This window comes from Balaenoptera physalus (genome assembly GCF_965194825.1).
Source record: "Balaenoptera physalus genome assembly, chromosome: 9".
NCBI classification, from domain to species: Eukaryota; Metazoa; Chordata; class Mammalia; order Artiodactyla; family Balaenopteridae; genus Balaenoptera; species Balaenoptera physalus.
The window spans coordinates 69,013,438-69,037,825 of NC_138888.1; the positions used below are offsets into that span (position 1 = coordinate 69,013,438).

Consider the following 24,388-nt stretch of genomic DNA (forward strand, 5'->3'; position numbering starts at 1 on the left):
CTCTGTTTACATTTACATGCTGTTTGTTAAACATAGGGTTTTTGTTTTCTGTAAGTGTATGGTTGATTTAAATGGTGACAAATACTTAAAATTTTTTTTTCCTCACTGGAACTATCGTTTAGATTAGTGGAAAGGAATAGATTTCTTTTTTCATGGCATGAAGAGAAATCACTCTGATATTTCAAACACACAGGAATTTAATACATAGAATTGGTTACAAAGGCATTGAGAGGATGGAGAAGCCAAAGGGTCACCTGGAGTTCAGCAGGGTGCTACTGCCTCTGGTTGGAGCCTGGTTAGCACTTGCTGCCCAGGTGCTGGAGGAGGCACTGTACTGCCTGTCTGGCTGCTGCCCTGGGACCACTCAGCAGTGCTGCACAGCAGCCACTCCCAGGGGCCTCTCCCCTAAGGAGCCGTGCCGTCATCTGTGGCTGCTGCCTTCAGTGCTGCCACAGATGCTGCCAGAAGCAGATCAATAGGTTTTTCCCTTCCTCTTTTTTTCTAATCTCCTTCCAGAGAGCTGGCAAGGGAGTCTGGGAAGGGTTATTTGCTTACTTCCCAAACCAAGATCCACTGAGCACACAGCTGCAGGGATGGAGCTGACCACCAAAGACAGCCAACTTGCCCAGAGTTCAAAGTCATGCCTTCTCTGCCACATCAAGTAGAATGTTTCTTTTGTTGAGTTTAAATAGGTTCTTTTTTACTCGAATAATTGCCTTTACCCTATAATCAAGTTTTTTCAAGGTTTTAGTCATTGTATTTCTTCTTTCAATTATTTTTTGTTATCCCAAAGACGTCTCTTTTAGAGCCTTCTATGATTTCTAGCCTGTGTGTAAAGCTCTGGTCCCAACTTTTATCCTGGTTGGATGTAGCTTTCTGGATTCCATGTTTTTCTTTCCTCCCCTCTCCTTCCTTCCTCCCTTCCTTCCTCCCTCCCTTCTTTCCTCCCTCCCTTCTTTCCTTCTTTCCTTCCTTCCTTCCTTCCTTCCTTCCTTCCTTCCTTCCTTCCTTCCTTCCTCCCTCCTTCCCTCCCTCCCTCCCTCCCACCCTCCCCCCGTCCCTCCTTTCGTTCCTTCCTTCCTTCCTTTTTCTCTCACTTTGCAGGGATACCTCCTTAAATCACTTCCTAAGAAAGTATGTGTAGGAAGTAACCCATAAGCATGCTTAGGTGTATGAAAATGCTGTTGCTCTTGTCCTGAATTTAGTAGTTTGCTTGTGTATAAAATTTTAGATTAGAAATGATTTTCCCTAAGAATATTAAAAACCTTACTTCACTTTCTTCTATTAACCTCTGCCACTGATAAAAGGTGTGATATTATTCTGATTCTAGTAAGTGGTTCACCCCTGGAAACTTTTAGAATTTTCTCTTTATTCTTGTCCCAAAATTTCCCAGTGATGCCTAATTATGTGGGTGGCTGCCGCCCCCCAACCTTCCCATTCATTGGTACTTGGTGATCTCTTTGAATCTGAAAACCGGGGTTCTTTCATTCAGGGTAATTTTATCTTATCTCTGATATTTTATTTCCTCTCTCTCTCTTTTTTTTTTTTTTTCCTATTTTCTCCTTCTAGACCTACTGTTGGTTGTTACACCACCTAGATTCTTAGATTCTTTTTCTTTTCTTATCTTTTCTGTCATACTTTTCATTTCCTGGTCTCCTTTTCAGCTTTCTGGGAGATTTTCTCATTTTCTTTCTATATTTCTAATAAATTACTAATTTCAGTAATTATGCTTTTAAATTTCAAGACTACCCATGCATTTTTACTCTCTGCTTATACCTTTTTATGCTAACCTGTTCTTAATTTATGGACATGATAGAGTTTTGAATCTCTTATAAGAATACTAACTGAAGGGTATAGAGTTACTTTCTCTTTCTTGAATCATCTTTCTTCTTCATGTTTCTGGTTTTCCTTAAATGTACAATGCTCCTTGGTTGGCTGTTTGCATTTAAAAATGAGGCAGAAAAACTGCTTGGAAGAAATTCTGTGAATGTGGACCGGGTTTGTCAGCTTGAGACCTTTGCTTTATGATAAGCAGTTTGGCTGGAGGACTTTCAGTCCTACTACCTGGAGAGGTCTTTACTTCCGGGCACCATTACCCATGCAGCTGCTTTACCTCACGGTTTGGTTCAGTTTCTTTAGAGAAGGGCCCTCCAGTTTTATTGATTGATTGCTTAGGAGTTGGTTAACCTGTATGTCTTGTCTGTGAGTTGTGGGGATTTAATTGTTGTACATTAGTTAAAAATAACCAATTTCTCTTTTTCAGTCCCTGTTGTCACTCTCGTTAGTTGATGTTTCTGGGTCTGGATCTTCTTTGGGATTTTGCAAAATAGGCAGCTCCGCTTGTGGATGTTGCTACCTTTGTGCAATGCTTCTCAGCACTTCTCCATCTATTTCTTGTCTAGCAGAAATTTATTGCAATAGTTCATCTGGTGATGGTCTTCCCCCCTTTCCTTCATTATCTTCATTGTTGTGTGTTGTGTTAGTTAACTATTCCTACCTAACAAATTACCTCAAGATTACCCCCTCAGATTTAGCAGCATAAAACAACAAACATTTATGATCTCATGGTTCTGGGGAACAGTTTAGTTGGGTCGTTCTGGCTCAGTGACTCTCATGAGGTCGCTGTCAAGCTGTCGGCCAGGGCTGCTGTCACCTCGAGGCTCCACTTCCAGGCTTACTCTTGTGGTTGATGGCAGGCCTCAGTTCTTTGCTGATTGTTGGCCTGAGGCCTCCATTCCTTGCCTTGCGGGCCTGTCCATAGGCTGGGTGGGGAGGAAAAACTTGTACCCACTATGTTTAGTGTTTGGGAGTTTGCAGATTAAACTGAGGAAAGAAGAGAAAAAAAGTTTATTCATATGCCTGTGGGAGTGCACAAAAGAAGTGATGTGCTAAATGACTAAAGTTAGGGGCATGCATATATATGTATATATATACCTAACTTAATAGGGGAAAGGGAATGGAGACAACAGGCTTCTGTGGGAAGAACAAATGGGTTTCTTTAGGAGAACCTGTTTTTAGGATAACAACAGGAGAGAAGAAAGTTTATGATAATCTTTGTTATGCTGGTGTGATTGATCTTTTCCATCTTCTTCATGGCTGTAAAATTCCCCCAGAGAGGGGTTTTAAGATAGTTTCACTCTCAGTCTCCTTCCTGGGAGTGAAGCTGCTCCAAAGAGGTGATTTATGGTGGCCTCATTCCCAGAAGTTTCTGCTTTTAGTCAAACAAGGGAAGCTCTGGGAACGCTTCTTTCTGCATCTCTTGAATCTCAAACGTCTTCAGCTTAAAGCCATCTTCATACTAACTCTGGGGTTCCATGTGGTTCTCCACAGCTGCCTGAATGTCCTTACTACATGGCAGCCAGCTTCCCCCAGAGCAAGTGATCCAAGATATTTCAAGATATCCAGGATGGAAGTAGTAGTCTTTTTATAATCTAAGCTAATCTCAAAAGTTATTTACAATCACTTCTGCCATATTCTGTTTGTTGGGAGTGAGATACAAATCCAGCCCACACTCAAGGGGAGGGAAATTTAGCTCCACCTCTTAAAAGGAAGAGTATCAAAGAGTTTGAGGACTTGTGACCATATTTTGAAAACCACCAGATGGCTTTATACTTAAAAAAAAAAATCTAACTTTGTTATCATTTTGATAGTGTCTTGGGAGGAAAAGGAGCCATACTGGATCATTATATTCCATTGTTTGAATGCGCCATAATTTATTTGAGAAATCCTGTGTGGTTGAAAATTTAAATTGTTTTGAAATTTTTGCTTTTATAACAAACAGTACTGTGATAATATTATTCTAGGTAACTTTTTTCATATGAGTAATTATTACCTGATAGTTCATTATAACCACTTATTGCTCTATTCTATATGCTCTAGAATGCATTTGTGGGAATACACTCACGTATTTTAAAGTAAATTATTAAATATTTTTGTAGCGTTTTCTGCAGTGATATTTAAGGACCATGTTTTGAACTAGTATTTTTAATGATTATTAAACAGATTCATCAGCGAAAAGTTTTTTTCCAGTCACTTTTGGTTTAGTTTTGGCGGTTTATGACTGCACTAGATGGCAGCAGAGGACCAGCTTTAATTCAGGCTGCTTTTGTGATGCAGTAGAATTCTGTTACCCAATGCATTGTACATCTAATACATCCCAAAATACTAGTTTGGGATTATTAAGAATTTAGTGAGGATTAGTGGGATCATGTATACAACAGTACTGAAAGCATAGCAGTTTTGATAATGTTGCCATGTTCTTTTGTGCATTGCATATGAATTATATTTGTAGATGACTGTGTAGTGTGTCATTTTGGACCTAGTTTTGTAAAAACGATTTTGCCACATTAAAGTCTCTGAAAGTGTCTTGTTTGCTTCAGGAAACTGATGTTCTTATGTTGGAATCTCAGAAAATGAAAGAATGATTTGAAGATTCTCTTTTATCTCATATGGGTTTTGCTCTCAGCTGTTCATGTTGGGAGCAAAGGAGTCTATAGAAAAACTTTGTGTTGGAATGTAACTCTTCTGTTTTAGATAGTGAAATTTTGTTCGTAAGGGTAGAACAGTCGTTGGACTTGTACATGGTATATGAAGAATAGCGATTTTGATATATATGCTCCAATTATATTTTGGGAAAGAAATTTCTATAACCATATGCTTTTGTTTTTTAAAATTATACATCATATAGTATCTTTACTTTCTTTAGGAACTATATTCAGTGTTTGCATGTTTATGGTAATCTGATTCCCAAAAGGCATTAGTATCTGTGAACTAGGTAAAGAAATTGAAAATGAGTAATTCTGACAGCTCTTTTTTAAATTGTGAGATCTGGTTTGAAGATTTTATATGCAGCCCATCTTAGAACAGTATGTTCCTGGCTTTCAGCCCAGCTCTGCTGTTGCTGCTGTTTTTGCGGGCAGGTGAGCCTTTCTGGACAAATTTTATTTTCGTAACATCTTAGACTTTAGAAAATTTAATTTTTAAAATATTTTTGGCTGGGCAGAGAACTAAATTGTCTCCCAATGAATTATTTAAAATGGCTTTTAAGCCTTTTAAGTGTTATATTATCCTGATAAAATGTAAATGTAGCTAGAGGTACAGAATACAGTATATAATGAGAACAAATAAAATTGCTCCTTAAATTGTAAACTTTAAGCAACTGCACATTGAATCGACTCTGTGATCTGGCCTTGGTAGTTGCCTTAATACGACGAGTCCATGTTATATTTAATTTTGTAATCTCAGTGGTTAGCTACTGTATTTAGTATTTAGCTGTTGACATTGTTGCATCTAGACTTTTTCCCGGTAATTTTATGTGAACATGAACAAAGACCAGTGGAAACCAGTTAATTTCTAATAGTGTGATTCATTAAACATTTCGTACTAATAAATTGGGAAATTAAGTCATTTAAAACATTTGGTGCACTTAGATATAATTTTATGTACTTATATTTCCCTATGTGGATAAAGCAATATTAAATAAAATCAAGCATCTTTGTGTTATGCATCTTCTACATGCATTTTTAATTATCTTTCTTAAATATAACCTAGCGGTGCTATTAGTCTGTTTATACATTTAAAATAAATAATGGGATTTTTATAGTAAAATATGTGTGGTAAAGTATAATATCTGTGTTAAACGTAAAATTATTTCAAATTTCTTGTAGATTAGGTCTTTCCCTTTCAGTAAAATAATTGAGAAAAAGATTCATTGTTATATAGTAGAATTAAGATACACATAAAAGATGTTGCTTGTTTTATAAAATTTCTAATTTTTGACAAGTTTTAAATGGTAGCTGTTCTGACGATGTACTTGGAGCCACCAAATTAAATATCTTAGTGTATGGTCAATTTCTTTATTTCTTTTTCTTTTTTTTTTTTTACGGTCAATTTCAATAGCAAAGTTTTGAAAGGAAAATTAGTTTGTACCTATTTTATTTTATTTTTAGTATATTTTAAGATTGTCTAATTTTTTTTTTTTTTTTTTGAAATTTGGAAGTATATCTAACTACAGAGTTTTCAGATAAGAGGGATTGTGAGCCTGTGTTACGTATTCTGCATAGTCAGTAGAATCATGGACATGTAAAGGTAATCATGTAATAAAATTCTAAAAAACAAAAATACTTAAGTATATTAGCTTTTAAAACAGGTCTGTTTTTGAGAAGCAGTATAGTGTAGTGGTTAAGAGCTTGGGTATTGAAACTAGACTACCTGGGTTCAAATCCTGAAGTTCCCATACTTACTAGTCATGTGACCTTAGGAAAGTTATATAACCCCTGTAACTCCCAACCTGCGCATCTGAAAAATAGGGATTACAATAATAACTACCTCCTAAATGTTATGGGATTAAGTAATTTCATCTAAATCACTTAGAATAATGCTTAACATGTGCTTGGTAAGTGTTGTTAATAGTTACACGTTCTACCAAATTAATAGATTCATTAAAATAAAATAAACCGAACTCTAACTTCCTAAAGAGAAATTCCATAGTCATGGTAAAGTTCTATTTTTAAAATTTGAGCCTATTTTAAAAAAGAAAATTTAAGACATGGTTCATGCCCTTAAATGGGTGTAAATCTAATTGGGATATTAAAATGGGAATACATGAGAGAACAATATGAAATATAATTTCCTATAAATGATGTGACATAGACTCTGGAACATAGGCATTCTTAGGAGGAAGATGACTAGTGGAGAGTGAGTAACATGGGCAAGAGGAGCAACACGAAGTCATGAAGCAGAAACAGCCTGTCTGAGCTAGACTGACCTAATAATTGCTGTAAATCCAGAATCTCTGTTAAGTTCTAGCCACTGGGCAGTAACGTGCTTAGATTAAAAGAAGACAATTGTTATACTGGTGGCTGGTGAAACTGTTAGTGTATATTTTTACACATGTCAAGAGTGTTAAGGATTTCTGAGCCATGAGTTTTTGATTTAAATTTTGACGGTTACACCAACTCCTACTTCTTCTTGGGTTGTTGTTAGGAAGTTGTAAGGTGGGAGAGCCTTTACCTCAATCATCTTGAAGTTGAAGGCCGCTTGGGACTGCTGCATCAGTAGCTTAGCCCAGTGGCCTTTGAGGTACTTAGAAGAGCTGTTTTTTGGAATACAGAGTATGGCAAGAGAGTGTCTTTCATAGCGATACAGAAGGCAGGGAAGTGAACACTTGAGGAGTAGTTGCTGCGGAAGGGGAAGCCGCCAGCCTACTTCTGTAGGTTGCTACTTCTGTGACTGGAGGAAGAAAGAGGTAATGTCACAGAGAGCCAGCCAACCGAGACTCCTCAAGGGGGTTTCCTGACAGGAGGCACAGGAAGCCCCTATAGCAACACTTTTTTTTTTTTAAGGGGTGTTTTTGGTTTTTTTTAATTAATTAATTTATTTTTGGCTGCGTTGGGTCTTCGTTGCTGAGCGTGGGCTTTCTTTTTAGTTGTGGCGAGCAGGGGCTACTCTTCGTTGCAGCGTGCGGGCTTCTCATTGCGGTGGCTTCTCTTGTTGCTGAGCGTGGGCTCTAGGCGCAAGGGCTTCAGTAGTTGTGGCACATGGGCTCAGTAGTTGTGGCACACAGGCTCTAGAGCACAGGCTCAGTAGTTGTGGTGCACGGGCTTAGTTGCTCCGCGGCATGTGGGATCTTCCCAGACCAGGGCTTGAACCCGTGTCCCCTGCATTGGCAGGCGGATTCTTAACCACTGCACTACCAGGGAAGCCCCTATAGCAACACTTTTATTCTCATTTTCAGTTATACTCAAGGACGATTAAGTGAACCTTTTTGGGGACCTTTGTGAAAGCTTTTATTGAAAGTAGGTTATATTGGCATTCATCTAGTGTAGGCAACAGTGAGTTTCAAAAGTTGCAAAATGTAAAATGTGAAAACTAGAAGACTGGGATTAGAACTAACTTGTGATCTTGCTTAGTCTTCTTTCTCTTCTCTCTTTAATCCTCTGCTCCTTTTACCCTAGTCAGTATCAAAACAATATTTCTATAACTAAGAAGAGAGGGAAAATCTACGGACTATAACTTTTGAACAGGCATTTTAGTGGAAGCTCTTTTTTTTCATATGTTTCTAAAAATTTTAATTTATTTTTGCTTATTTTGGCTTTTGTTGTTTGGCTTTTCTCTTTTCCTTTGCAATTTGAGTATTAAGGATGGTTAGAGGTTATTTAATCCAGTGCTTTTCAATTTAATGTGCATATGAATCGCCTGGGGATCTTGTTAAAATGTAGGTCTGATTCAGTGAGTCTGGGATGGGGCCCAAGATTCTGCATTTTTAACAAGTTCCCAGGTGATGCCAGTGCTGCTGGTCCAAGGGCCACACTTTAAGTAGCAAGAATCTATTCCAGTTTCTCAGGATGAGGATACCAGAGAGACCATGTTTGCTCAGTGGCCTATACCTAATTAACAGTTGTGGGCTTGAGTTTTTGTTTTTGTTTTTTTTTTTGGGCCATGGCACTCGGCATGTGGGATCTTAGTCCCTGACCAGGGATCGAGTCCGCACCCCGCGCAGTGGAAGCGCGGAGTATTAACCACTGGACCGCCAGGGTAGTCCCTTGTACTTTTTAATGTGACGAAAAGCCATATTTCTGAGCATAAGGAAATAGTTACAAACCAAGAGAAATCCTCCTGTCCCCCTAATTAGATGGAACTCATTTAGCCAATGTTATTCAGTTTGAATCTTTAAGATGTATCTTAAGATTTTTCTCTTGCTAACCTTATCACTTTTGAGGATTTGAAGAGATTGATTTATCCAAATGTGTCCGTATTCAGTTATGGTTTTAGAGTTCCTGGATTTTGGACTTTAGGTGACCATTAAGAAAAACATTTAAATGAACTTAGAAGATATTAAAAAATATCTATGTTGTATTCAAACCTAGTCTTTGAGGTAGAAGCTTCTTGCTATAGGAAGGTAAATCGTTATGTTTTTATTTATGTAAGTTGACTATTAACCTATACTTTATTTTCAGACAGTTACAAACTGGTGAAGGTAATATAACCAGATAGTTTTGTGTCTTTGGTAGTGCCTGTATGAATACTTTTTGTTCTCACTTGCATTTGAATCTAGCCTGGTTTTTCTTGTGCCTTAAGTGCTGTTTGGGATTGTCGCAGGGCTGGAGGTGGGATATATGTGTGTGTGTGCGCCTGTGTGTGTACATACTACTTGGGTGAAGTGGCACTGCATCGTAAGAACCCTTCCAACCCTTTAAGAGTCCATAATTCTCTAATTCTTTGTAGATTGGTGGAAAGGAGGAGGGAACATACTCTAGCCCACAGAAGTGGCACTTAGCAAGATGCATATTGCTGGTAGCAAATAATTCAGTCCTGATTTGACAGTTCTTTTCACTAGTTGAAAGGTATGCTTTTATATTCTACTTCTTGCATTTCCCTAAACTCTGTTAATTGGTTGATCTTATAAACTTGTATATAGAAAGGGACTTGATCAGCTACTCTTACTGTTATGATAATTCTTGTTTCTTTTAAGCTGCTAAGGGAAATATGAACCCATGTAGATTTAATACATTTTATATATATATATATATATATATATATATATATACACACACACACACACATACACACACACACACACACACACACACACACACACACACACACGCACACACTTTAAGTTTGGCCGTACTGTGCGGCTTGTGGAATCTTAGTTCCCTGCCAGGGAATGAACCCGCGCCCTCAGCAGTGAAAGTGAGGAGTCCTAACCACTGAACCGCCAGGGAATTCCCTTAATTATAATTTTATTTAAATTATCCTTTTACTAATTTTTATATAATGAGCTAGATTGTGGGACAAAAACATGGTAATTTTCCATTATGTACAATACCTTTTGGAGTAATTGTGTATTTATTTATATATACTATTATTGTTAGTAAATCTTAAGAAGCTGTTTCAGTGCATTGGAATATTTTAGGCTCAGGTTTGTTTTTATCATTTTAGTGTTTAGGAAACAGTTTCCTAGACAGATTGAGAGATCCACCTGATTCAGGTTCTTTGATTTGAGCTCTTTGAGTTATTGCTCACTCAGGTAGTGCAGCTTCTGATTTTACAAAATTTTCTTGGGTTACAGCTCTTCATAGAAAAAAGAAATAAGGAACTACTTACTGTAGTTTTTGCCTGCCTTTATGTAAAGATGCATATAAGCTTGAGTTTGTGGGCTGTGGGTAACCTTCACAGAGAATTACCTGTGGTTTACTTTTCTGCACTTCAGAATTTTTGGTTCACTCATCTCTTTTTCCTCTCTGTTCAGAAGAGATGTCCTCTTCTTCCCTGCCTACAGGAAATGAATCCTTTCTGTCTTATCCAGACTTTGTTTATTAATGACTTTGACTCTTTTTTGGATTGTGTAAAGTAGTAGTCATAGTATTAATAATAATGATATCCAACCTTAATTAAGTACTTACTATGTGCCTTGGACATAGTATAATAATAATAGCTTACATTTTATTACCATGTGCCAGGTACTGTTCTTTATTCTTCATATACTAATTCATTTAATTCTTTTTCTTTTTCATTTTTTTTTATGGTGGTAAAATACCCATAACATAAAATTTACCATCTTAACTATTTTTAAGTATCTAGTTCAGTGGTATTAAATACATTCATAATGTGTGCAAACATCACTGCCATTCATGTCCAGAACTCTTTTCATCTTGCAAAACTAAAACTCTATACCCTTTATTTATTTATTTATTTTTTATATATTTATTTATTTATTTATATTTATTTTTGGCTGTGTTGGGTCTTCGTTTCTTTGCGAGGGCTTTCTCCAGTTGCGGCGAGAGGGGGCCACTCTTCATCGCGGTGCACGGGCCTCTCACCGTCGCGGCCTCTCTCTTTACGTAGCACAGGCTCCAGACGCGCAGGCTCCAGATGCGCAGGCTCAGTAGTTGTGGCGCACGGGCTTAGTCGCTCCGCGGCATGAGGGATCTTGCCAGACCAGGGCTCGAACCTGTGTCCCCTGCATTGGCAGGCAGATTCTTCACCACTGTGCCACCAGGGAAGCCCTCTATACCCTTTAAATGATAATTCCGCATTCCCCAGTTCTCCCAGCCCCTGGTAACCATCCATTCTACTTTTGGTCTCTCTGATTTCTCACTACTCTAGGTACCTCGTATAGGTGGAATCATACAGTAGTTGTCTTTTTGTAACTGGCTTATTTCACTTAGCATAAAGTCCTCAAGGTTCATTTGTATTGTAGCATACTTCAGAATTTCCCTCCTTTTTTAGGGCTGAATAATATTCCATTTAATATATATACCACATTTTACTTATCCATTTGTCTGTCAGTGGGCACTTGGGTTGCTTCTACACTGTTGCTGTCATGGATAATGCTGCTTTGAACCTGAGGGTACTAACTCGTTTAATTCTTGCAACCAGCTTAGGAGGTGGAGACTTTGGATGAGGAAACTGCATCTTAGAGTAGTCAAGGGATTTGTGCAAAATCACACAGCTAGGAAGAGCCTGTCTGGGATGAATGTCTTAACCTCCACAGTGGACTCCCACATATCTCTCTATGTTGGTGGACTCCCACATATCTCTCTATGTTGGTGCCTTCTGTTTTGCCTATAGATATCTTCCCCCCTATTTACTATATATTAATATATAATTAGTGGTATGTAATAAAATACCTCTATAACTAATGTTCACTAATGAACAACATATAGTATATTATTTCATCTTTTAACATGTGTTGCATTTTAGTTGTAATTCAGCTCAATTAAAAGTAAAGTTAAAATTCCTTGAAGTGGACTTTAAGGCTCCCTCTTGCTCCCCGTATGCTTCTCTTCTATCAGAGGCAATTCTTTTTTGTACATATTAGATTTATAATTTTTAGAAAACTTAGAGTGATAGAGTGATTTGAATAGGACCTGTTATTTAGAGTATAAGAGATTTCATGAAAGGGAGTTTTGAGTAAGAGTTTGAAGGTAATGTATTTTAGGACAAGGTATAGTTTTACACATACATAGGTTTAGCAGTAGGCATGTACATATTTCTGAGCAGTGGAGGATGGCAAAATGAGAAAGGGATAAGACAGTTGCACTTCTGAAGTTAAAGCATATACCTAGGGACTTCCCTGGTGGTGCAGTGGTTAAGAATCCGCCTGCCAATGCAGGGGACACGGGTTCGAGCCCTGGTCTGGGAAGATCCCACATGCTGCGGAGCAACTAACCCTGCGTGCCACAACTACTGAAGCTCTTGCGCCTAGAGCCCGTGCTCTGCAACAAAGAGAAGTCACCTCAATGAGCAGCCCATGCACTGTGATGAAGAGTAGTCCCTGCTCAACGCAACTAGAGAAAGCCTGCCTGCAGCAACGAAGACCCAACCCAGCCAATAAATAAATAAATAAATTTATTAAAAAAAAAAAAAAACATATACTTAGGAGTTGGGCAGTTAGAATCATTTTATAATATTTGATGAGATTTTTGGTTACAGATGCCTGCCTATTTTTTAGTGGTCTAGATGGCAAGCAGATTGAATCTGGTGTTACAGACTCTGGAACTGGAATTTTCTTCCCAAAGCCCATAATGATAGCACTGGTACCATTCATACTTCATGAAAACAAAGTAAGAAAATTAAATTTTTAAATTGTTGAGTGGTTTGGAAGAAATTTACTCTAAATCTTATTATATACTTGATTATTGGTATTCTGTATCATTAATTCTGTGGAATGGGAGGGAGGACTCTAGAAGCTGATACTGGGCCCTACACCTGCCAGATTCTTTTAGAGCGTTGAGTTTTAAGCTTGCACAGACTAAATCTTGCTGGTTGAAGGGGGTTTCTTGAAACAGAAACATCTGTGCCTTAAAAATTTTTACTCTCTATTAATAGAAATAGGCATACATGATATTTTAATGAGAAGGCTTGGAGGATTTGGGATTTTTTTTTTTTTTTAAATGGTAGATACCCCTAGGTCTTCAAGATTTATTTGCGATGAATTACCCAAGTTGAAATAAAAGTCTTTTGACTGATGATTTTTCCATAGACAGAGTTTACCAAGTACCAAACTTAAAACTCAGATGAACATAACATAGTGGAAAATTTGCTGTATAAACAACATATAAAATAAAGATGAGTATGCTTAAGTAGGATACATTTAAATGTTGGCAAACTGTTCAAATGTTCAGTGGCATGCTTTTGACCTGCCATTTAACATACAATTAACATTCTAAGATCAGAGGCTGGTTAGACAAGTTTGACAATTAAATTTGTGGGGAAGTGAATGGGCTTTGCAGTTTAAAATTAAATAATACACATTGTCTGTTTAATTACTGTTGTATGTATACAAGTGATCACATAATAGAATGAAGCTGTGGTCTTAAAGTGAATTTAAGACTTTAAAACTTTAATCACATCTGTTTTATAACTTTAAATTGATGTGATATGAAGATTAAAAAGGAGCTAATCCTTTTGAAGAAGTCTACGCTGCTATAGAATCAGTAAATCAAGATAAAAATACCTGTTAGGTTGGAATCTTTTATAATGTTGAATGAAAATTTTGATAGTTTTTGATGAAGAGAACTGTCTTCACAGTTATGTGAAGAATATGTTAGGACTGTGTCTTCATTTCAGTGATTGTTAATAGCAGAAATAAAAAATTTAAAAAAGGTTAGGTGGCGGTAGTGTTACTGTTTGTGTCTATGTTCTCTTTAATTTGTTAATGTGAAAATAAGAATGACCTTAATATGAGTTCTTTGAGTTTCTGGGAAGATAAAATAAGGTAAAGCTGTACTTCAAATAGTTTTTGTTTTCAAAGGTTGAAATGTTATTTGTGTCAGATAAACAGATTGTAGATAGCATTATGTTTGAAAGTAAAGCTGTGTGTAGGGATTACATTGTTTTATCATCAAATATTGGTCTTTTTGTGGAAGCAGTGTAAACGGTGATGGTTTCAAGTTATCTGAAGTCTTTTTCTGAGATTCCTTAACTTATGTTGGTAGACTTTAGGTTGTGTTTCCATAGAATTGTAGTCTAAATGGTGGTTAGGTTCCCAACCTAGCCTATAAAGCTTGCTTAATTCCTAAGGTAGCTAAATCATTTGCTGTGTTTGTCTGCTGTGAAAAGTGACAATATGTACTGTTTCAATACAGGTAACCAAACAAACTATATTGCAACAAATAAAGAAGTTTATAAAAACTCTGTTGGGGAAAACGAATTTGAGTTTTATAAGATGAGGAGGAGCTAGATTGAGAGCATGATGGAGACTGTGAGGGGACTTTGTGACACTGATTATTTTGTCTAGGTGGATCAAAAACTCACGAGTTTTAATTTTGCTTGATACACGTGTGTCACTAGCCTCTATTAGAGCTCTCTTAGGCTCATTAATGGAACTAAGTGAACAAGGTGAGAAGGAGGAAAATGGTTTTTCATTTTTAAAAATTGTGGTAAAATATACATAACATAAATTTCTCTTTGGTTTAAGAGTTGAAAGAAATGGGGGGAAAATGGGTTAAAGAGGATGTGGATATACTTTGCAAAAGAGATTACCAGAGATCAATTTTACTGAGCAGTGAGCTAGTGAGAGAAAAAGGCAAAGTGTGCCTAAACCCCCATGGGGAAGGAAGAAAGCTGGGGTTCAGCAACTCAGCAGTTCTTGCATCATTTCTGGAATAATGTCTGACAGGTGTTGGTGGGTCAGGGCCAGAGTCTGACCAACTGCTCTTATGTCAGGAAGGTTTATGATTGTATCTGGGGAAGTGGCTCTAAATTGTGAATTTCTTTACAAGAGATTTTAATATAACTATTTCTCTACAATCTTGAGAATTAGGTTTCAGAGGCTGTATGCCAGTTCTACTGGGAATAGAAATGAGAGGAAATGCAGCTGGTATAGAAACAGTAGAGGTTTGGCAGTGAATTCTTATGAGGGAAAAGATACAAAGGGAAGGTAGACTCTGGGCTTAACATTGTACACTTATCTCTGTTGAAGGACAGGAAATAGATGGCATATCTCTTGGCATGAAGTTATTGTGTAAAGAGCTGGTATCACATAACCATTTGTGTTGAGGATGGGTTGGGGGACATTACAGTGTGGTTCTGTCATGGGCATATATAACTTACTTGAATTCAGCAGTATATAGTGGGCAAAATGGGAAAAAAACAACAACAACCAAACAGCATATCCATTAGCATTGCATCGACTGTAAGCAGTAGAAAGCAACTTTGGCTAATGTAAACAAAGGAATATATTGGAAGGCTGGCTCTCAGGAGAACCAGTCTCAGAAAATGGATAGGAATCAAGGGAAGCCAGGCAGCAAGGACCAGAGCCAAGGTCAGGCACAGGAACACTTGGAATAGGAAGCCACCCGTAGGCACTTGGTGACGGTGCCTCTGCTGTCGCTCTGAATCATTTTTCATCTATTCCTGTGCCTCACTGTCACTCAAGTTAAAAGTTCTGGGAAGGGAGCATTTGGTTGTCTGACTTAGACCCTACTTCCAACCTGCTAGAGACGGGGATAGAGAAAATCTGGGCCTCTTGGTTTCCGATGTAAAAATGAAAAGATCCATGTCCGTATCCTGTCTGTCACTTCTCCCCAACGAAACTGAACAGCGACTGCTTCCTCCTCCAGTGCTCCACGGCTCAGCAAATAAAGTGCACTCATTCCTCCTGCCAGAAGCTTGGGAGTCCTCCTCGACTTCTTCTGCCCCTCAGCCCCACAGCCAGTCAAGGGCACACTATCCCATCAGTCTGCCTCTTACACATTTTGAATTTATCCGCTTACCTCTAAGTTATCATTGCCACTGTAGTCCCACTTGGAGTACCATAAAAGCCTCATAATTTCTCTGGTCTACAGATCGGTTCCTATCCTATAGGAGTATACATTACGTGGAGGTGAACTTTGAAAAGTGCAGGTCAGATTGTGCTGTTAGTTTGCTAAAAGCCTTTCAGTGGTCTGTGTTTCTCTACCTGCTATTTCTCAGCTCCCGTTCCACCCTTTTAAACTGTGATGAGGGACTCCGCAAACTGCATTTCTCTGACTCCCTTGCCAGCTCGCCTTCTGTTGGGTTTTACCATGGCGAGCACGGAGGAATTAGGAAGGTGAGAGAAGGAACTTCTCTTGTTTCTACTTTCTTTACCCCTCCAGCCGCCAGCGCCAGCGACAACTCTTACTTCGTTCCCAGCTTCTTTTGGCACTCCCAGCACCAAGCGCACTGCTCCCTCTCAGAGGTGCCAGCTTCTGGAGGGTGCATCTTAGGCAAATGAGTGCCACTTGCATTTCCTCACCCACTAGGCTGTTTGAGTATCCTCCCTTCTGTGCTTCCTCTGTAGAGACTGAAACTTGAGGTGCTGTGCTCCTCTCCGTAGAGGTCCAGGTCTTAGCCATTTGGTGCCACCTCCTTAGAGGTTTGAGCCCTGAGCTCCGTGGACCTCCCCACCCTCTTCCAGGCTCAGCAACGCCCATCCTCCAAGCTCCTGGCCTCTGATAACACGCCTCTTCCGTTTTGTTCCCGCAGCCCTTTGGGTGGTAGTGCTTCTTGCAGTTACTCATCTCTTGTTATCTTCATCTTCCCTTGTTATCTTCATCTTCCCTTGTTAACCTTTTCAGCTTTCCAATATCTTTGTAACCAGTTTCCTGTATTACATCTCTTGGGTTTGAATTACCCATTATGGTTTCTGTTTGTCTCATGCAAGTGGTTTTCCACTTTCTAGAATAAAGTGAAAAAGAGTTTTCATGAATCACTAAGTCCTTGACTACTTCTCTAGACTCAAGCCATGCCATTTCCGTCTTTCTCTCCATTCTTCTGTATTCTGAATTTTTTGTTGCCAAAACACGCACCTTCTGTTTTTGTCTCAAGGATATTGCAACTGGTAGACTGTACCAAGCACTGGTTCTCACCACACACCCCATCTCCCCTTCCCTTTTCCCTCCACCCCCCACAGAAGTTGCTCGGTTAACTTCTGCACAATGCAGGTAGAGGCAGGATACTGTAGAGGCTGTCGAGGTAGATTATTTTCTAGGTTTTAATAACACCTTTGCTATTTTGCCAGCTTTATGGCCTTGGGCAGGTTACTTACTGTGGTTTCAGTTTCCTCATCTGGAATATGGGGTCAATAATTTTCTCTACATGGTAAGATTGTTGTAAGGCTTAATTGAGTTAATATAAAGGGCTTTGAACACTGCTCCCTGCATAGCCATTGCTCACTAAGTGATCATAACCTGCTGTTATTATCAGCTACATGAGAATCCCTCTGGGATGCCTTTCCTGATATCTAAACTCTGACAGGTTCTGCCTTTTGTATGCTCCTGTAGTGCCTAGTACTTCACCTTGTCAATACTTATTATGTTTGGGATTATTTGTTTAATGTCTTGTTTTCTTGCTAAGGGTACAAATTATATGAAGTTAGGTGAAGAACCTGTGCTGTTCATTGTTATATTTCTAGCATCTGTGCCTGATAACTTGTTGGCCCTTTAGTAAGTATTTTAAAAAATTAACTGGTTAATCATTTAAAACAAAAAACCATAGTGAGTTTGATAGGAATTGGTACAAGAGATGGTGGTGAAATGAATCAATTTAAATGATCAACTTTTCTGTTTTTATTATCCACTATGAATGCTTTATAATAGGAGAGGAGAAATACCTTCTAATGTTGAAGCTGCTGTGGTATATGACCATCGAGGTTTAACATCCCATCTTATTTTATTGCCAAAGGAAAAAACATTTCTCAGACTCTGATTAGACTGTATTTCTATTTTTTGTTTTTTCTGTAGCTTTAATATTTTTCCCCCTGGCTTGTAAAAGCAATTTGTGCTTATTTCTGTAATTTCTTAAAAGTACAAAAAAGTATAATGAGGAAAGCAAATATTGTTGATAATTCCGCATAGAGATGATAATTCTCTGGTGTAGGCTTTCCTGTCTGTTTTACTATTCATACAGAGTTTTATCTCCCTACCCCTCATAATCATACATTCTGATTTTTAACTTGCTTTTTCTTCATTTAATATATTGTGGATTTCTTCCATATTAATGAATATTGGTGATAAATTTAAATTATAAGATGTTTAAAGATTATTTTACCCTCAGACTACTATTAGGAATGTGAGTTAAAACTCTAAGGTGGTATTAGTTACCAATATTTTGTTTTTAATCAGTTTTCCTCTTTAATTATGTACTTCCTGAATTGTATTAATGTATAATTGGTGGTTTTACTTGATTAGCTATCTCACATCTCAGTGACCGCTGCGAAGGATAGTTTCTAGTCAAGCTGGAAAACCAGTATTTAAAGTAAAGCAGTTCATACGGGAATTCCCTGGCGGTCCAGTGGTTAGGACTCTGCGCTTTCACTGCCAAGGGCCCAGGGTTCGGGGAGCTGAGATCCCGCAAGCCGCGCAGCGCAGCAATAAATAAATAAATAAATAAATAAACAAATAAATAAATAAAAGCAGTTTATAAATTTGGCTTTTCTGTTATTTATATGGTTTGGTGTATATACTTCAATATAAAGAGTGAATCAATGCTTTCTAATTCAGTGAAACTTCTGTATTTTTGTCTTTAATGAGAATGGATATAATACAAATGATTTAGTAATTCTGTATATTAAATTTGCAATTGAGGTTAGTTCCACATTCCTTACCTTTCTTCCCTAACAGGAAATAGCTTCTTATTTTTCATGGGTATCACGTAACAAAAGTACATGTGATTCGGAATGACTGGAGTTCAAACCAAAAATCACATTCCAGAAACTTCTGTTCCAAAGCCTGAAAATTTATATGTGCAGAAGAATCCCTGAATACCAACTGCTAAATAATTTCTCTGATATCTCTGCAGATGCAAGCTGAGTTTCCCATGAGCAATCCTTTATAGTGAATTCCATCTGCTAATGCCTTTCCTTCCTTGGTCTTTTAAATCTGTTTATGCATAAGTATACATAGATAGTATTTTCTTTTAATTGATATTCCACTTGAAGTAAAAAGAAAAGTCTGATAGTAAGATATGTATGCATTCATATATATATATATATATCTCAAATAAGTGTGTTAAAAAATCAATAGAGAATAATTATGACAGAAAAAGCAAAATGTACCAGCACCCTAGGGTTTAATACTTATTCTATTTGAACATAATATTTAATTCTGAGCTTCTGGGCAGCCAGTGAAAAGGGGAATATAATTTCTGTTGTCATCTCATGATCAGAAGAGGGAAACCGTTTCTTTCTTTCTTTCTTATTTTATTTTTTATTTTTTATTTTTGGCTGTGTTGGGTCTTCATTGCTGCACGCGGGTTTTCTCTAGTTGTGGTGAGCGGGGGCTACTCTTCATTGCGGTGCATGGGCTTGTCATTGTGGTGGCTTCTCTTGTGGAGCGTGGGCTCCAGGTGCGTGGGCTTCAGTAGTTGTGGTGCGCAGGCTCAGTAGTTGTGGCTCGCAGGCTCCAGAGCTCAGGCTCAGTAGTTGCGGTGCACAAGCTTAGTTGCTCCGCGGCATGTGGGATCTTCCCGGACCAGGGATAGAACCCGGGTCCCCTGCATTGGCAGGCGGATTCTTAACCACTGTGCCACCAGGGAAGTCCTGTTTCTTTTTTCTGAATTCTGAAATTTGTTAGCATAAGCCAGCTTTTCTCAAACTGTGAATAAAGAATACTAATTCTGGACTTCCCTGGTAGCGTAGTGGTTAAGAATCTGCCTGCCAATGCAGGGGACACGGGTTCGAGCCCTGGTCTGGGAAGATCCCACATGCCGCGGAGCAACTAAGCCCATGTGCCACAACTACTGAGCCTGAACTCTAGAGCCCGCGAGCCACGACTACTGAGCCTGTATGCCACAACTACTGAAGCCCGCGTGCCTAGAGCCCATGCTCCGCAACAAGAGAAGCCACCGCAATGAGAAGCCTGTGCACTGCAACGAAGAGTAGCCCCCGATCACCGCAACTAGAGAAAGCCTGCGCGCAGCAACGAAGACCCAACGCAGCGAAAAATTAAATAAAAAAAAAGAAGAGAGAAAAGAATACTAATTCTGCTGGATATTAACAGATATCAGGATTAAGTTTAGGAAATAATGGGCTAAATAAGATAAACAGACTTTTGTATGTTTTCTTTTTTTTTAAACTGGAGAAAAAGTTTAATAACATGTATACCTCCTATATACATGGGAGAGACCCAGGAAAACTGAGTTACTCCTTACATGTTTTCTTACAACCTTAAATGTTCCTGATATGTATCTTGACTTTCCCAGAGAAAGATATAGTGTTTCCCTAATTTATTTTGCCATGAAATCCTAAAAGTAAATAATAAGGTTTGCAAAATGCTGACCTAGGTCCTTAAACAACATGATGGATTGTGTCTTCAGTACCATTTTTGCAGAAGGTATCACAAGGCTTTTTATTTGCCCTATTCTTTTTTTATTTTTGGCCACTCAGCGCGGCATGCGGGATCTTAGTTCCCCAACCAGGGATCGAACCCATGTCCCCTGCAGTAGAAGTTCAGAGTCTCAACCACTGGACTGCCAAGGAAGTCCTTATTTGCCCTATTCTTATGTTGATTTAAATTCTCTTTGAAACACCACACAGGGCAAGGTTGACTTCTTCAAGAAGACTAGATTCTCCCTATCTACCAGGATTTGCTGCTTTTGGAAAGCATGTGCAGGAGAGCTTTGGGAACTAAGTATTCCTGTTGTCTGCCAGCCTGCTGGCCCGGCAGTTGGTCTGACTTTCTCAGATGCACAGTCAGTCCAGACTGAGGCTGATTTTCTTTTTCCAAGTGCAACCTGAGTCTTCACAATCCCCATCTCCTAAGGATACAGCCCTTTCAATACATAGCAAGGGCCCAAGTCCTTCACCTCCTCTCCAGGGGCCTGCTACGACTAATTATTTTGAAAACACTAGTAACAGCATGCTTCCAATCCAGTCCCCAAAAGTCAGCCCCTTTGGTCTACCTTGCTGCTCTTCGGCCTGTTGTCACACACTTCTGTTACCTTAATCAGCCCTCCCATTTCTCCTCGTCTGTCCTGAACACGTCTCTCTGTTTTTTAGAACACTTGTTTGTGGGAAACAAGTTGTCCTCTATATTAGCCGCCATGTACTATGTTTGCTTCCGTCTCTTTGTTGAACGTTTCTTCTGTTCCCCAGCCTTAACTTGATTTAGCTCCATCTTTTGAGTTGCTGCTTTTTTTTTCTGACCTACCTCATGGGTAGGAAATTAGGCAGATGGTCCGCATTCTCCTCCTTTCTCAGTGGTACGTCCAGACTGTTAGTCTTCCAGTGTTTCATTTAACAACAAACAAAACTGCACAGTGATTCTTCTGTTCCTTTGAGGCTCATGACTTTTAACTTTCTAATTTATTGCTGTCAGATTTCTCTCATTCTTTGAAGAGTTTGGTACCTGGGTATGGTCTCCATTTTCATCCCAAATCTTGCTATTATCTGTTTGGTAGTATAGCCTGTTGGTCTGTAATTTCCTTGACTTGAATTCATCTGGACTTTATTTTTATATATGGTGTGCAGTAGAGCTCTGTTCTTGACGATCGACTAATTGGGAATCAGTGATAGTAACTCGGCCATTTGAAGGATGACACATTTTAAAGTATATAAATTCCCCCATATATTGATTGGCTAATAAAAATTCTCATGAGCTTGTGTTAAAAAATATTTTAATTTTATAGTAATGAATGAGCATTGTACCTGAAATGGTGGTATCTGGTTATATCATCACATTAATTCAAAGAGAGGGGTTAGCTGTTCTGCTCACTGTTGTGTGGTAGAAGGAACATTAGGTACTTTGATGTCTGGCCATTTGCAAATCACTTTCTTTTTTTACTGCAAAGTGGAGAGAGTAACCCCTAATTTGTATAGTTGTTGGGCCAATAAAATTCCATAATTACATATATGTGTGTTTGTGTGTTTTGTAAACTTTGATGTTTAAGATCTAATAAAAGTTAGACAACCGTTCTCTCCTAAGATGGGTTATAAGGTTGCTCTTGAACATCACATTGTTTCCATAAAGAGCTTTGATTTCTCTATACCCTATGTTTTTTATAGGAAACAAAAACTTATTTAAAAAAGAATTTGTTATTTGTGGTACTTTAATCTGAATGATGGTGGAGGGGGGGACTCTGGTGAACATTATTCCAGGCAGCTATTGTAAGTCTAAGGAAAAACAATTCAACTGTTATTTCTTACGACTCTATTCTTGAATTTTACTGTTAATATTATCTTTTTAATGTTTCATTTAAGGTATATGATGTTGATTGATGGCACAAATGAAGTTTTTATGATTGATAGAGATAATTCAGTGTTTCATGTTTCAAATCTGGAATTTCCATTTCGTAAAGATCTCCGCATGCATTTATCAAATACTCTCCTAGATGGGGTAAGTCATATTTTATCTTTTTTTTAAAAAAAATCAAACATTGCTGTTTTTCTTTCTTGTGCAAGTAAATGTGTATTTTTAATAATTAAACAGGAAATTTAGAATCAGATCCAGTTTTTTTAAAAAGTTTTTTTTATTGGTGTATAACTGACAGTTAAAAAATTGAATCTAGTTTTTGTTAAGATGTTAAATTCCATTTATCTCTTACCTGCACTTACTGTCACTTGATCATTGTCTTAGATACAGAATAAGTGAACAAAATTAAATCTTAATTTTTTTGTTCTTTGTGATTGAAAAAAATTCTTATTGAAAAACTCATTTTATTGTTTTACTTGTCAGTCGAATTTTAATTGAGTGATATGACATATCACATTTTTCCTTGGTTCTTTAGCTATATGGACTAATAGTTCTTGTTGAAAGAGGATCGTGCCTTTGAAAGCAGCCACTTGTACTTTTACATTTGAATTTTGAAAGCTGATAAGAATTTTCCCATTCAGAAAATCTATATTTAATAATCACAAAATTACTTGATTAAAAATATTTTAACTTTCTCCTGTGCAGACAGCTTTCTTCTCCCCAATTCTAAATGTATTGGTTCATTGTAAATAAAAATTAAAATAATACAGAACGTTACAAAAAAGCTGGTAAAAATCACATGAACTCCTACCATTGGAGTGACTTCTGTTATCATTTTGATGAACATTATTCCAGACTTTTCTCTGTGCCAGAACATTCAATCTTAACATCTGCTCCTGAAGGATTCACATTCATATTAGTAACAGTAACTCAGAGAATAGATTCTTAAACAGAATGTCTATCAGAATCTTTTGGGGAGTTGGGACCCCTTCCAGTCCCAGTAAGATTCTGAGTACAGGTACCTCTGCCCTGGCTGAAAATGAGTACTTTGGTCAAATATGTACCCACGTGGATAGTTACATAATTTTGCATGAAAAGGTTTAAATGTTAATCTGTTCTGTAATTTGTGTTGTTTTCACTCAGCAATGTGTTTTGGACCTTTTTCACATAAAAGTCTGAATGATAGACCACTGTATATGTAAACACTGTAATTTGGGGTTTCCAGACTATCTTGCTTATGAAAATTATAGGGGGTGCTTGTTAAAAATATGGCCTATCCCAGTAGCCTATCCTAGACCTAGTGAATTAGACTCTCCCAGGGGTCAAGTTATCTTTATTTTTAATAAATGCCCAAGTGATTTTAATTAGGCAAGTTTGACAAACAATTCTGTAATTAATTTAGCCAGCCCTCTGTTGGTGGACATTTGGATTTTTTGTAGTTTTTTGTACTATAAGACGTACTTGTATGCATATCCTTATACCTTTTTCTTTCACAGTTGTGCAGTTTTATAATTAAGATTCTTAGAAGTGAGATTCTACTTAAAGTAACTGAGGAAAAAAGAAGTAAATTGGCACAAATAATTAGGTTTCAGCTTGGCTTGCTTCAGGCTGGATCTGGGGACTCAAGTGATATTGGGCATGCTGTCTTTCTCTCTCTTTCTTTGCTTACTTGCCTGTCTGTTCTCACTCTGCATGAAGGCTCTTTCCATGTGGGAGGCAAGTTGCCTTGCAAACTAAGCAGAAAGGGAACTTTTTTCTCCCAATATCTATATATCAATCCCAGGGAAGATTCCAGAGGGCCTTGCCTGAGTTATATATATATCCAAGGAAGAGTGACAGTGGAGGCCAGGAACTCATTGGTGGCAGTACCACTTGGGGTACAAGAGGAGTGGTCCTCCTAAGGCAGGGACAGTAAGCTGATACACTGTACTGTGTTTACTATGCTGGATTTGAGGGCATTACCCATTTTAAACATTGACATGTATAATTGCCACCCTTCTTTCCAGGAAGTTTGAACACATGTACAGTTCAGCCATCCGTTTGTAAAGGATCTGTGCACTGACTTAAACACTGGGTTTTGAAAATTTAAAACCTTCTAATTTTAAATGACTTTTTCATTTTAGGAGACAGTATAGCATAGTGGTTAAGAGCCTGACTCTAACTGATGGTGTCTTATTGGCTCCATGAGTTATTGTGTGAGGGCCCTAATATCATTTACTCAGTTTCCTCAT

At 38.0% G+C, this 24,388-nt stretch overlaps 1 protein-coding gene across 4 annotated transcripts in view; it reads left to right on the forward strand.

The window, feature by feature from the left end:
* Nucleotides 1-24,388, forward strand: part of RNGTT (RNA guanylyltransferase and 5'-phosphatase) — a 322,597-nt gene that overhangs the window by 45,464 nt on the left and 252,745 nt on the right. For all 4 annotated transcript variants that reach the window (XM_082473970.1, XM_082473967.1, XM_082473968.1 and 1 more), the window contains exon 9: nucleotides 22,166-22,301. In XM_082473970.1, the coding sequence (XP_082330096.1) occupies nucleotides 22,166-22,301 (136 nt within the window). The remainder of the gene's footprint in view (nucleotides 1-22,165; nucleotides 22,302-24,388) is intronic.